Source organism: Callorhinus ursinus, unplaced genomic scaffold (assembly GCF_003265705.2).
Source record: "Callorhinus ursinus isolate GAN/ISIS: 27379988/994484 unplaced genomic scaffold, GSC_fseal_2.0 scaffold57, whole genome shotgun sequence".
Classification (NCBI taxonomy): Eukaryota; Metazoa; Chordata; class Mammalia; order Carnivora; family Otariidae; genus Callorhinus; species Callorhinus ursinus.
The window spans coordinates 1,355,073-1,372,255 of record NW_027397119.1 but is presented as its reverse complement, the minus strand read 5'-3'; the positions used below and the strand labels follow the sequence as shown (position 1 = coordinate 1,372,255).

The 17,183-nt window shown below is 36.2% G+C and overlaps 1 protein-coding gene across 7 annotated transcripts in view; it reads left to right on the top strand.

Annotated features, from left to right (window-relative positions):
* DENND1B (DENN domain containing 1B) overlaps positions 1-16,885 on the top strand; it is a 267,467-nt gene extending 250,582 nt beyond the window's left edge. For all 7 annotated transcript variants that reach the window (XM_073884621.1, XM_073884620.1, XM_073884623.1 and 4 more), the window contains 3 exons: positions 8,352-8,425; positions 9,385-9,601; positions 10,597-16,885. In XM_073884621.1, the coding sequence (XP_073740722.1) occupies positions 8,352-8,425; positions 9,385-9,601; positions 10,597-11,133 (828 nt within the window). In that variant the 3' untranslated portion in view covers positions 11,134-16,885. The remainder of the gene's footprint in view (positions 1-8,351; positions 8,426-9,384; positions 9,602-10,596) is intronic.
* Positions 16,886-17,183: the final 298 nt, after the last annotated feature.

The following is a 17,183-nucleotide window of genomic DNA, read 5'->3' as shown; positions in this document are numbered from 1 at the left end:
TCGAAGATTATTTTTGATCAAAAAAGGAAGGCTGTTCTCATTAGGTTTGTCCTGTTATTTATATTGGAGCAGTAAGAATGATAATTCACCATATAAGTCTCCTTGACTTTGCTTTATAGATCTATAGGCATGCAGTATTGACCAGCTTTAAGGCCAGAGAATTTATTTCTTTCTGGAAGTTTTCTTATTTATTTATTTTAAAGATTTATTTATTCTAGAGAGAGACAGAGAGAGTGAGTGGAGGGAGGGGCAGAAGGAAAGGGAGAGAGAGAGAATCCCAAGCAGACTCCCCGCTGAATGTGGAGCCTGATACAGGTCTCCATCCCACGACCCATGAAATCATGACCTGAGCCAACATCATGAGTCGGACACTTAACTGACTGAGCCACCCAGGTGCCCCTTTCTGGAAGTTTTCATAAGAAATCTCAGTTTGGGCTTGTAAAAAGTCTGTTATTTCATATCCTGAGGCTAGGAAACCAAACCCAAGAAATCTTTCCACCATAAGTTCTATCTGAAATGCCTATAAATTAGGGTGAATTTCTCAAAGTTCTCCAGATTTGTTGTTCCCTGTCTTGCTCAGAAAGGCACTTGTAAAGCTGGACTCTTGTCAGACAGACACCAGGCATGTTTTCCTGGGAAGGCATTGTAGCCACTGGCCCCATAAATATAGCAACCTTTGTTTCATAATAGTGGCTTATCCTAACTTCTACTTGGTTGCATGATTTGTGTGCATTTGTATCCTGGCAAGGTAGATAAAGACAATGCAAAATGCAGATTACTATAGAATCAAATAACCCCACAAAGGCTTCTAAACAACATCCAGAATTCTACTGATAGGACACTCCATAATCTTTTGTTCCTTTCAACAACATCTTTTACAGTTTTTCTGACACTGATATGTGCCCCACGTGTGCTTGGTGAGGGTATGAGAGGTAAATTAGCAAGATACCTGCCATCAAGAATCTCCTGTACAGTGGGAGAGAGAGAATTTAACCATGACCATAGTACAGTGGGATGGACAAGTCCCATGAGAAATATGTGTACAGGTACTGTAGGTGGCATATAAATTGATGAATGAGGAAATATTTCTTGAAGAGGGAATTCATGAGCTAAGGCATGAAAGATAATTAGAAAAAGAGGGGAAACACCATGGAGAGGGAAGTTCTGGTAGACACATCAACACATGTGTAGGACAGAGGCAGAAGAAACTGGGAAGCACACAAACAAGGAAGAGGGCTTGGTAGTGTGGGAGCAGACATCTGTATAGCAAATGGAAACTTCAGAGAGACTAACTTAGCCAGGTTCTTCTGGGCAAAAGTAAGGAGGATGAGATTTATCCTCAAAATTGTAAGGAACCATTGGATTTATTTAAAGAGGAGTGTAGCATTGTTAAGTTTGCCTTTTAAAAGATCTGTCAGCAGTTTAGAGGCTGTAGCATTCTACAAAGCAGGATAATAGAGACTTAGATTTTCAAATGAGAACAGATGTGTACAGAGTGGGGATAGGAACAGGGAATAAATGTAAGAAAAGAGCTTTTCAGGGAGAGGAATCAACATGTGCAAAGGTCCTGTGGTGGAACAAGTCAGGGCAAATATAAGGGATTGAAAGAAGGCTATGGCAATGCCTTGTGGATTAGAACAAAGTGAATGAAGTGGGCAAGGGCCAAGGGCCTGGACTTGTAAGACCTGATAAATGAAGAGCAAAATGAAGAAAGTTATTTATCTTTTTGTTTGTTTCCTTCAACAAATATTTCTTGAAAACCAACTAAAAACTGCTACTCTGCACTCCCTGAAAATAAAGCAGCAGGTACATCTCATTTTTCTCTGACTTTTTGGCATCTCTTTATTCCACAAACATCCAGTAAGCACCTATTATATGCATACCACTGTTTTCCATGCAGGAGAAGTCATACAAAAGAGCCCAAAAGTCACAAAAGAAGCATGAGATGTGGCTTTCACTTATCGAAAGCTCAGGGTACAATTGTGCAAGCAGATACATAAACAAGTAATACAATATGATTAATCCATTGGCCAGATGTTTGCCAAATATGTGGCTACATAAAGGGCAGGTATAGGAAGGCTTTACAGTGGTTACATTTGCGTTACATACTGAGGAATAAGTAGGACTGTTTTTTGTTTTTGTTTTGTTTTTGTTTTTAGTAAAGAAGAAAGCGAAGGTAAATTCTGACAAATGTGTGCAATGGTATAACAGTGAATTCTATATGAGAACTAAGTCATTTGCTGTGGGTAAAGTATTAGGTGGTGGCCAGTTGGACATGGGGAGAAGAACAAAAAGAAAAAGCAAAAAGATAGGTCTTGACCATGTTTGGTTGGGAGTCTCTTCTTAATGCCAAGAAGTTGGGCTTTTACCTTGAGGGAAATTAATGCTTTTAATCAATCAAAGGAGTAAAATTACTAGATACAAGGTTTTTTACAAAAGGAACATTGAGGCATATTCTGGCAAGTGTATATTTAGGTTTTAAAAATAGAACTGTGTGATGCTGATTTTAAGGATGGAGAGATAGCCTCTTAATTAATTTTAGCTATATTTTTACCATGTGTATGGTAAGATATTTTAATGGTTGAAATGGTTGCATTTCATTTGGCAAAAACCGTATGTGTGCATTTTTATGAGAGTATTGTTTATCTAAATAAAGTGTTACTTAAGTGAATTTATTAATTTCTAAGTTAGATTTGATTACTGGTATCAATATCCATTAAACAAATAACAGACTAAGGGATTTTTGCCTGAGATTATAAAGATCAAGGTGATGCCATGTGCTAAAATGTGTACAATGTAACTGTTTTCTTTTTGTGTGACTTTATTATTACCTTCATTTCCTACAACTGTAATCATGTTTTAAAATATCAGAACCTGAAAAGATAGAATTTTATGATTAAAAGAGGCTGGTGGCTAACTTTGTGGACACCCAAAAAATGTCATCCCAGTCCATTAACACATCCTAAAGATTGGAGGCAGCAAAAAACAGCATTATAATTCTGTCCCTTGTGGCAATAAATTTTAAAAACCAGACTATTACTGGTATTCTGACCAGAAAAGAAAAAGTCTCTTTACCTTTCTATAAAAAGTTATGGGGGCCCCTGGGTGGCTCAGTCAGTTCAGTGTCTGGTGATTGCAGCTCAGGTCATGATCTCAGGGTGGGGAGATGGAGCCCTGTGTCAGGCTCCGGGCTCAGCAGGGAATCTCCTTGGGATTCTCTCTCTCCCTATCCCTCTGCCCTTCCACTTGCTCTCTCAAATAAATAAATACATCTTTTTTTTAAAAGTTATGAAAAAAACTATACACATTTCAAAATGCAGAAAAGAGAGGAACCTAAATAATGGCAAAGAGCAGACACCCAGACGGTGGCCGGCTTGCCCTGCAGTCTGCCGAGTTTCCACGTGCATGCAGGATGTCACATCATCCAGCAGATCTTTGAAAAAATATTTTTAAGGTGTTTTTTTCCCCTTGGGAATCCACTTACTTTTTTCCTTCTCTTCAGTATTTTTTACCATGTTGACTGCGTATATCTTTATCTCTTAATCACTTCATAATCGTTTTTTTTTTTTTTAAAAAAGCATCTGTCCCTAACCACAGGCCATGTTATGTCTGTCTTGGCGCTTATCTCAGGGAGTGGGAGGTAATCATTTATGATGAAAGTGTTTATTGCCCCTAACAACTTTCCTGTTGGACACTTCTTTCTTTGAGATTTCTATCCAGATCTGAAATAGAAAGTTTTTCTCTGAATACATATAATATACAAAACTCATTTGCATCTGCTTATTACTGTTATAGTTAAAACAATTAAAATATATACTTCTTCCCAAAGGTCAGTTGTATTAAAAAAAGTGTATGTATTTTATTTTTATTCTGTGTATTGAGATTACTTTTCTCTTTCTTATTTATATTTCAGTTTCTGTTTAATGTGCAGGTTTTCAGTAACAATATATCTGTGATTTATGAACCCAGGTAAAGATGTACTGTTATTGGCTATGTATTACCACCCTAAAGAATACACAATATATTTTCTGCAGTCTAAGCTTATTTGCTACCAATTATCCATAAAAGACTTCTATTTACAAAATTGTGGCCAGGTCTTTTTGCCCTCTGTTGTGTGTTCTGGCATAGTGGAAACAATCCTTTATTTCCCCTGAAAGCATAGTGCCTGAGTCCCAATCCACTGGAAACAGAAATGTGGGGATAATCTGGGTTCATAAAAGCTTAGAAACTCATGGTGCTCATGTTACATAAGCTGCCATTTTTCTCTACCTTGAATGTTAATCAAATTGTAACTTTTTTCTCCCTTTGTTTTTCTTGTGTGACCTTAACCAATTATGTAATTTTATGTCATCAAGCATTGACACATTGACTATGTGTTTGTACATCGTCACTTCATATAGGGAGATTGCAGTTCCTACTGCCTGATATATATCCAATAACTACTAATTAGGAGCTTATTTCAGACAGCCAAACAACTTGTAAGTAAGTGTACTGAGAGTATTGATAGTACAGATATTAACACGCATAGAAAGGACAATATTATACTAATCAGTTGTATTTCTGATTTTAACTCTATTGTGAAAATTCATTACAAGATATACCATTTAACAACATCCCTATTTAGAAATTGACAGAACCCTCACCTAGCTAGGAAATAAAAAACCAAATTCAAACATATTTGTGAAGCTTATGTGAGTAGCTTCATAAAAAAAAGTTGTGGTTAACAACAACACAGAATAAAACAACTGAGAATCTCCAGTAGATGTAGAATATAAAAGTAACTTCTGAAAGAAAATGAACAAGGGCCTAGCAACACAGCAGAGAAGGACATTGGCTGTGGTTCCTGTTCTTGATAAGATGTATGATCTTGAGCAAATTATGTAGCCTCTGTGGTATACCTCCAGATTGATCATGGGGTTCATTAGACTCTAAGCTACTTAATGGCAGAGACTCAGCCTAACTCAACTCTGTATTCCTAGACCCCAGCCCCACTGCATGTGTATATTAGAGTGCTTTCCAAAGTATTTACAAACATAAATATTAAGCTATGCATTTAATATCTTGTAATAATTCTTAAATAGTCAATAGTGATTTTTTAAGTAGCAGCATGAAGTCTCAGCTCCCTCGTAGTTTTGTTTGTTTTAGTTCTGATTTTTTTTCTTGCAATAATTGAATGCATGACCCCTATCTGGCATAATGGTAAGCATATACAGATGTCAATGTAATAATAATGACTTGTTTTTAGAAACAAAGAATTGTACTATATTTTGTGAGTTTTGGAGGGGGTGGATGAAATGTGTTTTCCCTTCAGAAATAATACTGTAAGTGACAGTTGTGTGCCTAGGCCATTTCTCAAATTTCTTTTTGACTCATATACCTTAAACTTACCGTAAAATGATTATTACAGTTATAGACCCCAGTACATAGCTAATCACCAAACTCATGGAGAAACTCACTACACATTCCACCAGGGGTTACAAAAACATGTTTCTCTCTACTCATTCTTTCCTTCCTACCACCCTCAGCATGGGCAGAGAGGATGAGGTGGAGTAAGGATCCAGGACCATAGATTCCAGAGATTTGCGTATTCTTTATGGCTGCAATAGAAGAAAACAGTTGTCTAGATTGGGAGATCAGAATCAGAAGACAGAAAGTTAGTCCTCTGATGATATAATAATTCAAGTCCCAAATTCAGCTTTGCTGCCATCCATTCAGAAACATGGTTTGCTGCCGTGGGCACCCATAGCAGATCTGGCCTTTAAATGTCATCTCCTACTTAAAAGAACTAAACTCCTATAGGGAGTGGCTGATTCCAGGTCTGATGCAGAAAATATGTAAGTTGTAATGAGACATTACAACTTCTTGCTTTTTGTTAGGCCAAAAGCAAGAAGCTTATTAAAGAGCTTCTGAGACCATGTTTAAAGGACACAGGAGGAGCGCCTGGGTGGCTCAGTCGTTAAGCGTCTGCCTTCAGCTCAGGTCATGAACCCAGGGTCCTGGGATCGAGCCCCACATCGGGCTCCCTGCTCAGCAGAAGGCCTGCTTCTCCCTCTCCCAGTCCCCCTGCTTGTGTTCCCTCTCTTGCTGTCTCTCTCTCTCTCCATCAAATAAATAAATAAATAAATCTTTTTTTTTAAAAAAAAGGACACAGGAAACAACTTGAATGGGCTAACACTGACCAAAGATGGGACCATTTAAAAAAAAACAAAACAAATTATTTTATTGTGGATAAAACACTTTACATAATTCAAACATGTAAAAGTAAAGAGAAGCTTATAAGAATTCCTAGATACCATGGGGCATCTGGGTGACACAGTTGGTTGAGCATATGATTCTTAGTTTCAGCTCAGGTCATGAACTCATGGTTGTGAGTTCAAGCCCCGCCGTCCAGCCCCATGCTCAGCATGGAATCTGCCTGAGATTCTCTCTCTGTCTCTCTCTCTGTGCCTCCCACTCGCTCTCGCTCTCTCAAGTAAATAAATAAGTCTTAAAAAAAAAAAAAAAAAGAATTCCTGGCTACCTTTCAAAAGTACAGCTTCAACAGTTATCAATGTATGGTCAGTCTTATTTCAGTACCAGCCCTACCCATGATCCCAGCCCACCCCTGGCTTTTTTTGAAGTAAATAGCACAGCATATTTAACCTGCAAATGTTCAAGATATATCTCTTAAGAGTTAAGAACCATTTTAAAAACATAACCATGGTATCATTAAAAAATGAGACAGATCAGACATCAAGAAGAGGGGCGCCTGGGTCATGCAGCACAATCTGCTGGAGATTCTTTCCCTCTCCCCCTACCTCTGCCCCTCCCCACCATGCACACTCTTGCACTCACATGCTCTCTCTCAAATAAATAAATCTTTAAAAAAAATCAAGAACAACTGTGATAGGCTGAGCCACATCAGATATATACAAATGATGATGACATTTTAAAAACCCTCACAGCTCACCTTCAGAGATTGGTAGGCATAAGCTCATTACTCTGGAAATTGTTGAACAAAAGGAAAGCATCAGAATTTATCCTACCTCTGCTGTACACCTTGTATTTCAGAATAGCCAAATAGTTAATAGGACAGAACTCTTGGTAGAATGCCAACAAGTAAAGATAGAAGGAATGCTTTTGAAAAACATAATTTTGGAGCCCCTTCTGCATAATTAATTTACCCAAGGATTATCATAGGATGCTAAAACCATCAAGTGAAAGAAAATTCATAATGGATGGTATCAGCCAACCTGAATTCTGAAGCCATTAATGGATCTTAGTACCACCAAAAGTGAGACATCTTAACATTATGTACCTCCCGGTGTGATGTGGTAAAAAAAAAAAAAAAAAAAAAAAAAAAAAACACACATCTCAACACATGTAGCAAATTCTTACCAAAAACAGAGAAAAACAAAAAATCAGAAATAGTGTAACCAAACTTCCAGATGTGACTGCCAGTTTATAAGAAGAGGATAGGAATCACATGTTCAAGGACACAAATGGCACAAAGGACGGGGAAGGTGAAACTGATAGTCTCTGAAGGAGACTTGACAGACATAGCAACCAAATCGTGTTAGCCATGTTGAGATTCTGGTCCACATAAACTAAAATATTTTGGGGGTAATAAGGGCATATGAGAATGGTCTGAGAATAGAGGATGTTAAAGAATAATTGTTCATTTGTATGGTAAGATAATGATATCTGTTAAGGATATATATTGAAGTGTTTACAGGTGAAATGATAGGTTGTCTAGCATTCGGTTCAAAACCTTGCTATTCAGTGAGGGACTTTCAGATCCAGCAGCACTAACTTCACCTAAGAGCCTGTTAGAAATGCAGAAACTCCAGCCTCATCCTTAGAACCCAATAGAGTCAGAATCTACATTTTTACCATGATCTCCAAGAGATTTATAATAAGCACATTAAGTATTGAGAAGTACTGCCTTAAAATAATTGGGGTGACAGATAAAAGAAACGAGATTGGCAAATATTGATTATTGAAACTAGGGGTAAGTGCGTGGGGATATAATTGATTATAAATTAAGTATTTTTAAACCAGGGACTGACAGGCTAGATCATTGTGTGTGTGTGTGTGTGTGTGTGTGTGTGTGTGTGTGTGTGTGTGTGTGTATTCAATCCAGTGATTTGTTTTTTGTCTATTGGTTTGAGCTGTAAGTGTTGACATCAGTATTGCCTGATTCCCTCCCCTTCTTACTGCACAGCTTGTCAAGTTACTGAGTAATGTTAAAAAATCCTGAATTCATATTTCTCTTAAAAGCATTCTTGTCAAATCAAGTTATTCCTTTAAAATTTATGAAAAAGACTTATTTTAACTACTAATGCCAATTTATGGTCAACTCCTCCCTCTAGGCACACTTAAAAAGACCTCTTAGGAGTCTTGATGGTACTCTGTATGATGATGACTATGACGAGAGAGCGAGCAAGTAAGTCGTGATGGATTTTACTGTCCTGCTAAGTGTTGTGGCTGAAAGGCAGACGTTTTAGGATTTCAAAAGATAATCAAAGGATGTAGACTCCTAGAGATCAGATTTTGCTCTCTTGCAATGTTCTTCAGCAAAAGGAACCAGTACTCATTGGAGTCTCATGGGGGATGAATCTTGAGATGGGAAAGCAAGCTAGACCTGAAATACCTTGTTCTTGGAAAGCGGTAAGGCCTACAGAAATATCTGCGATAGTGTTAAAGGGGAAATAGGAGCCCACCTAAGTTGGGCCCCTACCCTGCTCATGGAGAGGGGCAGGCTAAATGGTAGCAACAGTGATAATAGTCAATTAAAACAAGGTAGGGAAGGGGAGGGGTTTAAATCTGTGGTGATACCAGAAAAGTAAATTTTAAGACAAAGTATTAAAAATTAATTTCACCATAAAGTAAGGGCAATAACAATAGTGTTTTTTTTAAACAACTTAAACTTATATGGGGGTGACAAAATGGACAGTCTTTTTTTTCCATTAAGTATATCTTTGTCTATATAAAGGAATATGCATTCTTCTCTAAAATAAGTGAATAAATAAATAAAGGGAAAACCACATGCGAACATTGAAAGTGAACTCAGGCTATAGCAGGCTTTCCAAAAGTTCCATCTACTATTTCTAAGGCTAATGTCCCAAATCCCACAGAACTAGTGTGAAAAGTGCTGCTTCTGCTTCCAGATTGAGTAAGGTCCCATAGCTATTTGTTTGTATTTTCTTAGTGCACGTACTCAAAATTTCCTGTATTTGAATTGGTATACACACATCACTCTAAAGAATTTGGCCATGAACCAGTTCACCATTTTGTTGATGTTCCGCTGAGAAGCACTTTGGTTTTAAGACTCTCTCACTAATTGAATGTTGTTCACATACATGTGTAGGTGTGACTGCTAATGCATGCTTCCTTTTCCTTCAGGTTGTCCTCTGAAGATGGAGAAGAAGCTTCTGCTTATTTTTATGAAAGTGATGACTCCGTTGAAACAAGAGTAAAGACCCCTTACTCAGGCGAAATGGACCTCCTAGGAGAAATCTTAGACACATTGAGCACACACAGCTCAGACCAAGGAAAGCTAGTGGCAGCGAAGAGCTTGGATTTCTTCAGATCAATGGATGATATTGATTATAAACCTACGGTTAGTTGATTTTTTCAACCTATAAAATTAAATGAGGGGGCGCCTGGGTGGCTCAGTTGGTTAGGCAACTGGCTTCGGCTCAGGTCATGATCCTGGAGTCCCAGGATTGAGTCCCGCATCGGGCTCTCTGCTCAGCAGGGAGTCTGCTTCTCCCTCTGACCCTCCCCCCTCTCATGCTCTCTCTCATTCTCTCTCTCAAATAAATAAAAATCTGTTGAAAACATTCTTACCCTTTGGTGTGCATTTCCTCATGTTACAATCTTAGTTGGTCAAAGCATTTAACCTCTAACAGGGAAGTAGTCAACTCTTCAAAAATATGAGAAAATTTAATCATTAAGAATTATTTCTAGTTTCAGAATTCTGTATTTTCCCATTTATGTATCGAGTTCTGGTGGTTATTGACATTCATTGAAAAAAATTTTTTATCAAGCCATAATATTCTCTTACTATCTAGTTTTATAGTTGTCTTTTCTGGGGAATTTTTTAAGTGTGAAATGTTCCCACTTTTTTTTCCATATTTCCTGGATCTTCAAAAATATGTTTAAGAAATGTCTCAATTCAAGTACTTTTTCATTATATTGCTTCAAAAATGAAGAGTGTTTTAAACATAGTGAAATGAATGTTTTAAAAAACACAAGAGATGGAAGTGTGAGTAAATGGCCACCCTGTGGTGATTGTAATTCCAGAACTTCGCTTGATGTAGTTGGTCTATTTGGGGATTTTGAGGGGCTGGGGATTGGCAGGTTCTTTTCATTTACTTTTTCAGCTTTGTTGAAGTATAATTGACAAATAAAAAATTGTATATGTTTATGTATTTTCTTGTTAATAGAGCCATTTGCAGGTGCTCAGAATTAATGCTGTATTTCCTCTGTGGGGAACTTCCCAGTTGTCAGCCTTGAAAGATATTAATATTTTATTTCAAAATGGAAAAAAAATGCTCATGTAACATTATAATCTCATTAAAATTTTTCTGAATTTGTTGTTTCTTCTTTCAGAATACATCCAATGCACCCAGTGAGAATAATCTGGCCCTGCTTTGCAGTGGTTCTGGTGATCAAGCAGAGTGGCATCTCGGGCAAGATGATAGTGCCCTCCATGGCAAACACCTTCCTCCCTCTCCCCGGAAGCGGGTTTCCTCCAGCGGTTTGACAGATTCTCTGTTTATCCTGAAAGAGGAAAACAATGAAAAATACCTCAATGTTGACAATATGAGGGAGCCTGCGGTCATGGAAAAGCCAGCTTCTGCTTCAGGGTTCGATCTACAGCTTGCTTCACCTGAAGTTTCCGAAAATGAAAAAGCTAAAACAGAAAAGAAAGAAACACTAAGCCAGATTTCAGACGATCTGCTTACACTCAGCCTTGGGCGACGTTCATCTACTTTTGTTCCTTGGGAGAAAGAAGGGAAAGAAGCCAAAGAGACTTCAGAAGATACTGGACTACTTCATGAAGTAGTGTCATTATGTCACATAACATCTGCCTTCCAGCAAGACTTAAACATTTCAGAAGAAAACACGAGTGGAAACCACCCTTAAATCAACTATTAAGAGTCATTCACTTGCATCCAAACTTCTAAGGAAACATTTTAGAATTCCTTGTAATCTCTATAGTAAACAGATTTGTAGGAATGAGAGTTCTTAGTACTGTCTAAAAGTTATTTTTCATTTGGAACATACATTTTCCCCACTCATTCATCTCATGAATATATATTATTGATTGATTTTTAAATGTAAAGCTGATTCTTCTACTGTGCTCTTAAATCAGGTACTAGTTTGTATGTATATTGGAAGTATATGTCAAACATGATTTCCCAGTATTTGGTGCTTAATGCCATTCATTTTATTTAAACCAATATGCATATATAACCCTTGCACATAACCAGTAGCAACCCTACTAATCTGGTTGAGCATGAACTGGTCAGTATATCAAAACTTATCAAAACTAGCCTGAAACTGCTGAAACTGTTGACCCACTAACTGCCTTAATCCTAAGCCTATATTCAGCATACTTTAATAATTTATGGAATTACCTGTAAATTTTGAAGGATAAGTTATAAGTGTTCTGCAGAGCAATAATGCCTTTTTCTATTCGTTGAATCAAGGACAAAATTCATTTTTCAAAGTTTAAAAGCTCTCTTGTGGACACTGCAGCCATGTTTTCCAAAATGTATAAAGGTACACATTTACCTTTCACTCAGTGAAATATATGAAGTGCTGAATTACAATGTGAAATTAATGACTTCTGTTTACAAATGAGACACTTTAAAATTTTTTCAGTCTCTCAGTATGCCTTTGCTATCTAGGAATCCAGCCCCAGAAAGCCAGATGCAATACGAACTGTCCTGATAAAGAAATGTTCCTGTCTTTTTTGTTTTTCTTAACTAATAATTCAAAATATTTATCATCTCAAATTTACTTTTCAAAATAATTGACTTTATATTTTAGAAGTTTTAGATCTACAGAAAAATTATGAAGAAAGTACAGAGAGTTCCCATTATGTCCTTGCATACAATTTCCCCTATGATTAATATTTTACATTGGTATGGTACATTTGCCACAATTAGTGAACCAATATTGATAGTCCATGCTTTATTCAGATTTCCTTAGTTTTTCCCTAATGTCTTTTTTCTCTTCCAGAATCCCATTCAAGATACCATATTACATTTGGTTGTCATGTGTCTTTAGATTCCTCTTGGCTGGGATATTTTCTCACTTTCCTTGTTTCTGATGACCCTGACAGGTTTAAAGAGTACTGATCTGTTGGTCGAATATATTATAGAATATCCCTCTATTAGAATTTGTTTGCTGTTTTTCTCATGATTACACTGTGATTGTCGGCTTGAGGGAGGAAGATTACAGAAGTAAAATGTCATTTTTATTACATCATACCCAAGGTACATAATGTCAGCATGATTTGTGAATGTTGATGTTGACTTTGATAACCTAGCTGAGGTGGTGTTTGTCAGGTTTTTCTTCTATACTCTTTTCCACCTCCCTTTCTATACTGTAGTCTTTGGAAGAAAGTCACAGTGTACAGCCCACACCTAAGGAGTAGGGCTTTATGCTTCCTCTCCCTTAGGGTGGAGTATCTACAAAAATTATTTGGAATCCTTCTGCATAGGAGATTTGTCTCCTCTCCCTTAAATTCACTGCTAAACACTGAAATTCATCTCAGAAGGGTATCATGCATTGACTGCTTCATGATAGGCTAGATTGACAGGAAAAAATAAGGGGAAAAAACAGTGGTGTTACAGTTAATTTGGTATTTGTATATTCAATATATATTCTGTACATCCCCAATCATGATTATTTTTTAAAAATTGTCATTTTAGAAAAGTTGTTTGAGAAACCATTCAAGAGCCCCATCAGGACTGTACCCTAAAATATTTACTGAAAGAATTTAATTTTCAGTTAAAAAAAAACCCTAGAAGGGGATTTGTTAAAAACATTGCTTAAAAATATGTATCCAGGTCAGTCTTTAAATAATTTAAAGAAAATGACCAAGTTTTTTTCTTTTCTAAGCTACATTCCAAAATCTAAACAGGTATGTTTTATTGGGTACAATTATTCATTCATGTTTGTAAAGGAAGACAAATCTTGTTTTCCTTATAAGGAGGGAGTCTGTGTATATTAAGGAAAAAAGTGTTTAATACTTATTTTATTAACACAAAAGTAAGACTCTTGGTTCTTGTCAAATTTTGCCTTTATATACTCATTACCAAATTCCATTTCACTTTGTCAAAGCATGTAGATTTATCAGAAGAGCTGTTTTAAATGAGAAGGAAAAAAGGTCACTCTGGTGGCTAATCTGCTTGGCAAATATTTCTTTGTGATTTTTTTAAAAGAAAAAGTCTTTTAATGTGACTATTGAAATGCATGTTTTCCTTCAGAATTCATAGTCTGAAAAATGAGATAATTGTGAGTGTAGCATAGGTAAAATTGGAGTTTTAGTCCATTTGCTTAATAAACATCGTGGCCTCAGAAATGTAGGTTCTTCTACCATCTGATCACCTCATGAGATGTTTGACTACAAGACTGTTGCCGTGAGGCCACTTCCAAGTATATTTGCATCAAGGTATTTTGAACTGGACCTGTGCCTTATTCTAACATGCAAAATCAGCTTTTATATTCTGTTAAAAAACAAAAGCTCTACATGTTATTCTTGGAAAAAATCCGGAAAGCTAGTATCCAAGAGACTACTAATCCAAAAGTATTAGTATTTCAAATCATTAATATTTTGAGTATTCAGTCTGCTTTAAACTAGACTTCCCAGTATTATGGTGGATATAGGGAGAATAAAGTGAAATTAAGGTGAATTCTGAAACAAACAAAAGTATTATTTTATTTTCTCCTATTATTCATATTTTCTATTATAACTAAATGAAATATTTGTATAAACTCCTCTGCTGTTTGCATTTGTTTTTCAAAGAAGCTTTACCTGTTCTACCAGAGTTGTATAAATGAATAAGTCTTTGGCTATCGTGCATAGTCTTTTATGTGGTCACTAAATCGTCATGATTCTCCCTGAATCCCACTCTAGCTTTTATCCTTTGTGTCCTTAAATTTTGCATCTATGATATTTCAGGGGGAGATAGAAGAGTCATGTGTGAATTTAAGAGCTATTGTTTTGTTACGTCAACGTGTTGTTAAGTGGTAAATTTTGATGGTTACCTACTTTAGCATATTTTAGGAAGACACCAAAACATAGCAGGATGATTTTTCTGTTCATAACTCATTGCACTTAGGAAATATTTATCGACCCTTTGTACCAGTCATATACAAGGTACAGTAACTGGGGATATAAGGAAATAAAATAAGTCACATAGTCCCTGCTCTGAAGGAACCAATTAAAAGGGAAAGAAATGACAAATCTCTGTTAATAATAATAATGATATATTTTGCTTAAAAGTTATTAGCCCAAGGTTCTAACACCAAAAAAAAAAAAGTCCTTTAAAGCTGCTTAATCTAAAACATGCTCTAAGTATAGAACCATGGTACCACTTCTAATTTCATTAACTTTATTATTTTAATGAAGTATAATAATGCTGCTATTTTAAGATATCTACTTTTAAAGGACAGACTTAGAAGCTCTTAGAAACTAAGTGTCCTTGTTTCTCTGATTCTCTGTCCCCACTATGTTCAATCTTTTGACCAGGCAGCACAGAGCTCTAAAATGGCATGGTGCTCCTTTGCAATCATTAGACCACTTTACTTACTTTAGGATTAACTGAGGGTGTAGTTGCATGTTGATGGAAACTAGTTTTTACTGTCTTTATCTTGATAATAGCATTTCTCTAGAAACAGCCTCCCCTGTCCCCACCTCTTAAATTAAAAGTGTATTTAACAGTGCTGTTGTTCAGATTCTGTGCTAATATCCTTATAATGGGATTCAGGAATGTTCATGAATTAGTTGTTTTTCTTAAATAACATGAAGAGGTAGTCTCCTGATTAAGAGGAGAAAACTGTGAATATTCTCATAATCAGCAGTGGATCTTCCTTCTCATCTAGAAAATCTGGAATTTCGGGAAAAGATTATTTTCATGAATAAATTTGTTTAGCATAAAAGACCCTGACTCTGGGTATATACTCTAAGTCAGAACACAAATTTCAGAAAGTGAGATGAATACCCAAATCTAATTCCCTAAAGCACTTCTTAATATAAGGAAATAGCTTTTACAGATTCTGTGTCAGGACCCACGTCTTTGCTGTGTTGAGCCCGTTACTTTGTTAGTGTCTGTTTCTTAAAGCTTACTTAAGAAGCAGAATGGTTCTGAGCAAACTGGTTAACATTGTTATTCAGTCAAGATATAGGGAATCGTGTATTTAGAAAGAAGCATATTTTATTTTGAAAATAATAGGATTTTGTGCAATATTTTTCCTGCATAATTTAGTTCATATAAATATGCACATCTGCTTTTCTAGCAGATGCCTTAAGGTCATGTTTTTCAGTATTTGTGTAAAGCTGTATGTAGCAATGTTCTATGTGATCTTAGAAAAAATTCTTTATATTGTTGGCAGGAGATATGTTTTTGTTTATTTAAAATAATTATGGATATCGCATTATTGTATCATAACTAACTGCCTCAGCAACCATAAATATGCAATAAGAAAATCCTGAACCTTAGGTTAGTATTGACAATACTGTTACTTTAAAAGAAATGTATATAGTGCAAAATGCTGATTCTACATGTGTACATTTAACAAATATTCAGTTCTGTACCACATAAATCTAAATGGCATTTGTATGGTGATGACCACATATGTAGATTGTAATATCCTTTGTGATGAATCTTTGGTAAGATTTATAAAGGGCATTGCCAATACTTCTTGACTGTCTATAAATTAAGTTAATTTTTGTATAATGTACAGTTTGTTTAAGCTTAGAGCTTCTATAGATTTCTACTTTTATTATACTTGAATGAGGCAGAAAAGCACTGTGGAAAATCTGTAGCTCTCGATGTGATATGCATACATACCAAAAAATTAAACAAGGTACTGAGCAGCAAAGTCAAGTAGATGCTTTATATCCAGAAAGCTATGTTTTCTTCAAACCATACTTTAGTTAAGTAATTTAAAATATACAATCTTTTATCTTAAAAGGTTGCAAAATCACAAATGATTACCTCTTTGATGTGAGAAACCTCTAGGTCTCTTTTGTCTCCGTGTTATTTCACTTCCCAGATGAGAGCCTTAATTAGGTACCTTACAAATCCACCCTCTGGATGGTTATGCGATGTTTAGGACAGGACCGAACTTGAACTCTATGCGTGCTCAGCGCACCATCCTTCAGGTAGTGTAACTTCCATGTGGTTATTTTGAGAACCATTCAGTGATCCTATACCCAAAACAAGATTTCTTGAATCTGTTATGATTTAGTACTTACAGCAATGCCTAAAACAGCAAACAAGTATGAATTGCATGAAGTCTACAACTTAATATGCATTAAGGTACATGAGAGGCTAAAACGGAACTTTCCCAAAGCTTATTTCTTTTGCTTTAAATGACTAACTGTTTAAAAGGACTGAAAATCTTGAGCATTTTGCCAGACAGGGTGACAGGTGTCTGTAAAGACCTACCCAGCATTGAGATTTGTTTCACTGTTCTTGCATCCTTGAGGCTACAGTATAAATCATCTCTAAAGTTGACTACTATTGGGAGGACATTGTGCATAAAAGTATTGTTTGGGGAATTTTTTGAAAAATATGCAAACATAAATCTTGGATGAACTACATACTACCATGAAGTGCCCAACAATGCAGTTATGAAATAAAATTGGTCATAATTAAAATTTTGCACAGTGGTGACTCTTCTTTTCTAATTAGCTGGTTATTCCTCTCAGTGTTCCAGGTGAGGTGCTGTAGGACCCGGCCATCTTCCTCTCTGAGCTTTGTAACTCTGCTACAGTGTAAATCCCAGCCTGAATCTTCCTGACAGGTCTGCTTGAGAGGTGTCCATTCTTTCCTGTATGGTCAGCTAATTTTATTAGGCTCTAAAATCATAGAATAGGTAAGTAGAATGTCACTAGATAGACCAGAGCAGAACTAAGTTCAACAATTGTATTTATTGACTTTGATTTAAAAGTCGAG